Genomic DNA, 7755 nt, shown 5'->3' with positions numbered 1-7755 from the left:
CTTGCAGTGAGCCGAGATCCGGCCACTGCACTCCAGCCTGGGCGACAGAGCGAGACTCCATCTCAAAAAAAAAAAAAAAAGTGAAATTTGGTCTCAAAACAAAAACAAAAACAAACAAACAAAAAAACCCTACCTCTCAGATGTCTTTTTGTCCTCAATCCTCTCACCCCCTTTAAATGATTTGCCAAGTGTCTCCCAGATTCATGGCTTTGTCATCCTTCCCAAAGACCCCACGCTAATACAAACCTTCAGCCTCTGTGCCAATCTCCAGTGCCTGCCTGCTTCATCTCGCACCCAATGTGATTCGCAAAACTCCTGAGACAAGCTCTCTGATCATCGATTCAAAACCTCCAGGTGAAGTGAAGGCTTCCAAGTCTTCCACACTCTGCTCTCACATGACCTCTGTGCACGCGGGAGTCTGCAATGGCCTTAAGGTTCCCATCCTAGGGATGTACATTCACTTTCTCCTAGTCAGACAATCAAGCACTAATCTAGGTACTGCTGTGAAGGGAATTTGCAGATGTACGATCCTAATCAGCTGAACTTAAAAATAGATTATCCAGGTGTTCCTGACTTAATTAGATGAGCTTAGCACAGACCTCTTCTTGCGGGGAGACTTGGAGCAGTATGAAAAAGGCTCAATTTAAGGGAGATTCTCCACTGCTGGCTTTGCAGATAGAGTGGACCAGCTGGCAGGGAATGAGGGCAGTCTCTAGGAGGGGAAAGCAACCCAGCTGACAGCCAATAAAGAAATGGGGACTTCAATTCTACAAGCATAGCGAACTGAATCCTGCTGCAACCACACTGAATGTGGAAGAAGACACTGAGCTCCAGATGAGAACATGGCCCAAACTTGATTTTAGTCAGATGCTGAGCGGAGAACCCAGTCATGCCATGCTAAGAATTCTGCCCTACAGAACCGTAAGCTAATGAACGGGTGTTTTCAGTAGCTGAGTTACACTAATTCACTACAGAGTAGCAGAAAACTAATGCATGTGGCTGGGCATGGTGGCTCACGCCTGTAATCCCAGCACTTTGGGAGGTCAAGGTGGGCAGATCACCTGAAGTCAGGAGTTGGAGACCAGCCTGGCCAACGTGGGAAACCCCATCTCTACTAAAAATACAAAAATCAGCTGGGTGTGGTTGTGGGCACCTCTAGTCCCAGCTACTCAGGAGGCTGAGGCATGAGAATTATGCTTGAACCCAGGAGGTGGAGGTTGCAGTGAGCTGAGATCATGCCGTTAAACTCCAGCCTGGGTGACAAGAGCAAGACTGTCTTAAAAAAAAAAAAAAAAAAAAAAAAAATTGGAGGCGTAGTCCTCAAGGTCCTTTCAAGGAATCCTTTTCTGGTACTTTATGGTTAAAAGCCAAAATCAATTTCTCTAAGCTCCTGCACTAGAAACGTAACATGTCTCTATTCTGTACAACCCTTGACCTCAGCTGACAGTGGACAAAGAGTTGCAGTAGGTTAGGCTGGAGGGACTTTGTGTTCTTGTTTTTTTTTTTTTTTTTTTTTTTTTTTTTGAGACCGAGTCTTGCACTGTTGCCCAGGCTGGAGTGTAGTGGCATGATCTCGGCTCACTGCAACCTCCGCCTGCCAAGTTCAAGCAATTCTCCTGTTCAGGCTCCTAAGTAGCTGGGATTACAGGCACATGCCACCATGCTTGGCTAATTTTTTGTATTTTTAGTAGAAACGGGGTTTCACCATGTTGGCCATGCTGGTCTCCAACTCCTGACCTCGTGATCTGCCCGCCTCGGTCTCCCAAAGCGCTGGGATTACAGGTGTGAGCCACCACACCCAGCCCTGCTGGAAGGAACTTTGTACATCCAACCTTCTTACTACAACACCGAGGAAGGTGGTTCTCAGACAGGGACCCAAACTGTGCTGACTCATCTCTAGCACGTAGTCCAGGGCTCTTCCCATAATATCCCACTGGGGAAAAATAGAATAGGGACTACAGGATGAATTTACATTTGCCTAAGTTGACCAGTTAGCCCTTAAAATACTATCATGTACTCAGAGAAGAGTACAACAATTGTACTAATGAGTCAAAACCAAAGAGAACCAGGTGACTTTGTAACGTCATACTTGATGCTTACAGACTGAGTAAAATTGGCTTGGCGAGTCAAATAGACTTTGACCTCTGCTTCCATGATTCATGACCTGGTATCGTCCCTTTCTATCTTTCCCCACATTGTCTGCTGATAAACCCTTCCATGTATCCACCTAATCTGAACTCTGTTACCTTGCTTCATTGCAATATTAGATTCATCTTGGGAAAATGGGTTTCTTTGCAACTTGCTGAAAAGTATCACATACAGCTTCTGTACATTTAGGTGGTTTTTGTTTTGTTTTGCTTTTTGTTTTTTTGAGATAGGGTCTCACTCCATCACCCAGGCTGGAATGTAATGGTGAGACCATGGCTCACTGCAGCCTTGACCTCCTGGGTTCAAGCGATCCCCACCTGAGCAGCTGGCACTACAGACATGTGCCATCACGCCTGGCTAATTTTTGGTATTTTTTGGTGAGATGGGGTTTTGCCATGTTGCTCGGGCTGGTCTTGAACTCCTGAGCTCAAGCAATCCACTCACCTCGACCTTTCAAATGCTGGGATTACAGGTGTGAGCCACCATGCGTTGGCCTACACATTTAAGTTTTTATGCATATTCCTTCTCTAGAAATTTCATACCTGCTACATATGAAACATCAAGGTTGAGAAGAGAGAGGGACTTATGTATGCTGCACTGACTAAAGTAAAAAGTGGAAGATGTAGTGAAGTGGATGAAGTGAATGAATGAAGTGAAGGCAGACTATGCTTCATTACAGAAACACCAAAGGAACTCCTTTTGCTCTTTCTATAAAGTGCACATGTGTCTATATAACTTATCATTATGTCCATTTGTGATAAAATGACTAGCTTTCCTTGATATAGGACAAACTTGCTGTGACAAAGCTGGCACAAACTGTGTTGAAGGATTCTGCAAAGGAACTTACAAGTCATTCTGCTTGTTCCCATGAAATTCACATTAATTATGCTCCTTTAAATGGAAAAGGCACCCAGAAGAGATCCAGGCTGAGGCTGATATTATTTCAAACCCAAACTATAACAGAATCTAGTAAATAAGAGCATATATCTAAAATTATTTGGTAGAAAAGGTTAGTCAAGTTCAGAGTCCATTTCTGATATAGATAAGGCTTGACTTTTCACACTCGGTAAATGCTCAGTAATAAATGTGCTAAGAAAAGTTAGATTCTTCTATCATAATTCAAGTATCAATCATTTCAATAAGATTTCATTTGCAAAGTGAAAAAAATGCACCTGGAGCCATAACTATGAATAAGATGGAAATTTTCAGGGACAAGAAGCTTGTTTCCTACTTTGCTCTTCCATAAACCATCCAGTGGTAAGTGCTGAAAAACATTCACTGCATTCGAATATGCGACAGATTTGTACTACTTGACATGCATTTGAGTCATAAGCAGGAGTTACCTGGAAACAAAAAACCTGGTCTCTAATGCCTGAGATGCCAGAGAAACACTCACCATCAGTCCTATCTACCATGACCGTGTGGCAAACTGCGAGCAAGAAGAAGAACTGTCGTACTTCCGGCTCTTTCCCCGACTGGATTTGCTCAATAAGATAGTGGTCATAAAATGCAAGCTTCCTATCAGCATATGTATTCCAGCTAAAATCAACTTGCTGAAAGAAATGGAGAAAAACAAAATATAATTTTATAAAATATTTTTCACTTAACACATGACATGAACTTTCCTTGAAAGGCAAGGTTTCAATTATGCAAGAACCACCTTAGGATTTTAGCACATTCTTAAATGTCAAGAGGCTCACAACTGTCTTCAATAAAAAGATACCTTTTTTTTTTTTTGGAAACATATATGACCATATATGGGTCTCACTCTGTCACCCAGGCTGGACTGCAGTGGCTTGATCTCAGTTCTCTGCAACCTCCGCCTCCTGGGCTCAAGCAATCCTTCTGAGTAGATGGGCCTATGGGCGTGCACCACCATACCTGGCTAATTTTTGTATTTTTTTTGTAGAGATGGGGTTTCTCTGGTTTCAAACTCCTTGACTCAATTGATCTGCCCATCTCAGCCTCCCGAAGTACTGGGATTACAGGCATGAGCCACCAGGACCAGTCAAAAAGGTACTTTGTGGTGGACTAAACTGTGTTCCCCCAAAAGATATGTTGAAGTTCTAACCTCTGGTACCTATGAATGTGACCTTATTTAGAAACAGGGTCTTTACAGATGTAATCAAGATAAAATGAGGTGACACTCAATTAGGGTGGGTCCTAATCCAATGATTGGTATCCTTATTAGAAGGGGAAGTGTGGACACAGAGACACGCAGACACACAAGGGGACACCATGTGACAACAAAAGCAGAGATACAGAGTTGTGTTTCCAAGTCTCCAAGCCAAGGAACACCAAGGACTGTGGACAACCACTAGGAGCAGGGAAGAGGCAACGAAAAGAGTCTTCCCTAGACCTTCAAAGGAAGCATGGCCCTGCTGGGACCCTGACATCCCTAGCATCCCAAACAATTCTTCAGCTTAAAGGCCTTACCTCTATTTTGTTATGGTTGTGTTGAGAGGCATCCCGATGGTCCCCTGAGAAACAAACAGGACAAAACAAATTGATTCTCCGCCTGTGTCCAGAGGCCCCTCCTTACATGGCTTTGCTTATGTAGTGGTGGAGGTAAGACCATATATGGCCTGGACGGGCTACCATATTTATTATCTGGCTCTTTACAGAAAACATTAGGTGATCCCTGGTCTAGTTATTCAAATACTGGTGCCTGTCCCTCCCTACTACTTTCTCCTAGGGGCCTGGGTCATATCCTTTGAAATGCTTTACCTCCCTCAAGTCAGAAGGATCCACACATGTGAGCCACGTCCTCAGCCCCTCAGTGCCTCACCATCTTCACTGATACTCCTTATGAGAAAAGCACTCACGGTGTACAGTTTCCTACAAGTAGGAAGTATATATGCATGTCCCTATATCATTTTAAACAATTGTGTTTTTAAGTGTATTTAAAATAGAGAACACTCTATTTGAATCTAGTATCAACCTTAATATTATTTGTAAATTTACAGAAAATTAAATTTCTAAATGTTTCAGAAAATTAGAACCGAAATCAACTTTTAAAACTATTGGCTGGGTGTGGTGGCTCACGCCTGTAATCCCAGCACTTTGGGAGGCTAAGATGGGCGGATCACCTGGGGTCAGGAGTTCAAGACCAGCCTGGCTAGCATGGTGAAACTCCATCTCTATTAAAAACACAAAAATTAGCTGGAAATGGTGGCACACACCTGTAGTCCCAGCTACTCAGGAGGCTGAGGCAGGATAATCACTTGAACCTGGAAGGCAGAGGTTTCAGTGAGCCAAGATTGCGCCACTGCACTCCGGCCTGGGTGACAAAGCAAGACTCTGTCTCAAAAAAACAAAAACAAAAACAAAAACAAAAAAATTGTAGGCCAGGTGTGGTGGCTCACGCCTGTAACTCCAGCACTTTGGGAGGCTTAGGCAGGTGGTTCACTTGAGGTCAGGGGTTCGATACCAGCCTGGTCAACATGGTGAAACCCCATCTCTACTGAAAAAACAAAAACAAAAAAATTGTAGGCCAGGTGTGGTGGCTCACGCCTGTAACTCCAGCACTTTGGGAGGCTGAGGCAGGTGGTTCACTTGAGGTCAGGGGTTCGATACCAGCCTGGTCAACATGGTGAAACCCCATCTCTACTGAAAAAAAAAAAAAAAAAAATTAGCCAGGGGCGGTGGTGTGCGCTTGTAATCCCAGCTACCCAGGAAGCTGAGCTGAAGGAGGAGAATCATGTGAACCTGGGAGGTGGAGGGGTTGCAGTGAGCTGAGATTGCGCCACTGCACTCCAGCCTGGGTGACAGTGAGACACCGTCTTAAAAACAAAAACAACAAAGAAAACAAAACAACTGTAGTGAAATACCCATAATAAAATTTACCATTTTAACCAATTTTTGGTTTGATTTTTTGAGTCAGGGTTTCACTCTGTCACCCAGGCTGGAGTGCAGTGGTGTAAACCCAGCTCACAATAATCTTGTTGTCCCCGGGCTCAGGTGATCCTACCTCAGCCTCTCAAGTAACTGGAACTACAAGCACATACCACCATGCCTGGCTAATTTTTGCATTATTATTATTTTATTATTGTTTTTTGTAGAGGCATGTTTTTTTTGTTTGTTTGTTTGTTTGTTTTTGAGACGGAATCTCGCTCTGTCACCCAGACTGGAGTGCAGTGGCACAATCTTGCTCACTGCAACCTCCACCTCCCGGGTTCAAGTGATTCTCCTGCCTCAGCCTCCTGAGTAGCTGGGACTACAGGTGCCTACCACCACGCCCAGGTAATTTTTGTATTTTTAGTAGAGAGAGAGTTTCATCATATTGGCCAGGCTGGTCTCGAACTCCTGACTTGGTGATCCACCCACCTCAGCTTCCCAAAGTGCTGGGATTACAGGCGTGAGCCACAGTATCTGGCCAGAGATGGGATTTTGTCATGTTGCCCAGGCTGGTCTCAAACTCCTGGTCTCAAGGGATGTGCCTGCCTCAGCCTCCCAAGGTGCTGGGATTGCAGACGTGAGCCCCTGCACACCAGCCAACCAATTTTTGTTGTTGCCGTTTTGAGACAGGGTCTTGCTCCGTCACCCGTGCTGGAGTGCAGTGATGTACTCACAGTAGCCTTCAACTCCCAGGCTTAAGGGATCTTCCTGCCTCAGCCTCCCAGGTAACTGGAACTATAGGCATGCAGCACCAAACTCTGCTAATTTTTAAAAAATTTTTGCTTTGTTACCCAAGCTGGTCTAGAGTTCTAGGCCTCGAAGTCTTATTATTCTAGGCATGAGACACTGCACCCAGCCCATTGTAACCACTTTTAAGCATATGGTTCAGTGGCATCAAGTATATTCACAATGCCGTGCAGTTATTTCATCTTGCCAAATTGAAACTCTGTACCCATTAAACAGTAACTCCCAATTCCCCTGACCCTGGCCCCTGGTAACCATCATTCTACTTTGTCTGTATACATTTGATTATACTAAGTACTTCATATAAGTAGAATTATACAATATTTGTCCTTTTGTGACTGGCTTACTTCACTTAGCATAATGTCCTTAACTCATTTATGCCTAGTGTTCCGTTATTGGAACACTAAGCATGTGGGAGTTATTTATATCCTACTGCTCAAGGTCATCACCAAGTTCTGATTGCAAAAATTCAAAAAAATTTAACCTCTGGCATAAATGAGTTCAGGTTCATCTGTGTTGTAGCATGTGTCAAATTTTCCTTCCTTTCTTAGACTGAATAATATTCGATTGTGTGTATCCACATTTTGTTTATCCATTCATCCACTGATCAACGTTTGGGTTGCTTCTATCTTTTGGCTATTGTGAATAATGCTGCTATGAACACAGGTGTACAAATACCTCTTTGAGCCCCTGTTTCAGTACCTTTGAGTATATAACCTGAAGTGGAATTGCTGGATCATATAGTAAGGAGACTTCTAATTTTTTTCTTTTTTTTTTAGACAGAGTCTCACTCTGTCGCCAGGCTGGAGTGCAGCAGTGTGATCTCAGCTCACTGCAACCTCCACCTCCCGGGTTCAAGCAATTCTCCTGCCTCAGCCTCCCAAGTAGCTGGGATTATAGGTGTGCGCCACCACCATACCTGGTTAATTTTTGTATTATTAGTAGAGATGGGGTTTTGCCACGTTG

General features: G+C 43.8%; 1 protein-coding gene across 1 annotated transcript in view; it reads right to left on the bottom strand.

Moving 5' to 3' along the window:
- Positions 1-7755, bottom strand: part of ATP8B1 (ATPase, aminophospholipid transporter, class I, type 8B, member 1) — a 93015-nt gene that overhangs the window by 49300 nt on the left and 35960 nt on the right. The window contains exons 13-14 of the mRNA XM_011971744.1: positions 4585-4628; positions 3545-3701 (exon numbers count right to left, since the gene is read on the bottom strand). Of these exons, the coding sequence (XP_011827134.1) occupies positions 3545-3701; positions 4585-4628 (201 nt within the window). The remainder of the gene's footprint in view (positions 1-3544; positions 3702-4584; positions 4629-7755) is intronic.

Source organism: Mandrillus leucophaeus, unplaced genomic scaffold (assembly GCF_000951045.1).
Source record: "Mandrillus leucophaeus isolate KB7577 unplaced genomic scaffold, Mleu.le_1.0 Scaffold124, whole genome shotgun sequence".
In the NCBI taxonomy this organism is placed as follows: domain Eukaryota; kingdom Metazoa; phylum Chordata; class Mammalia; order Primates; family Cercopithecidae; genus Mandrillus; species Mandrillus leucophaeus.
This window is presented reverse-complemented; position numbering and strand designations above follow the sequence as displayed.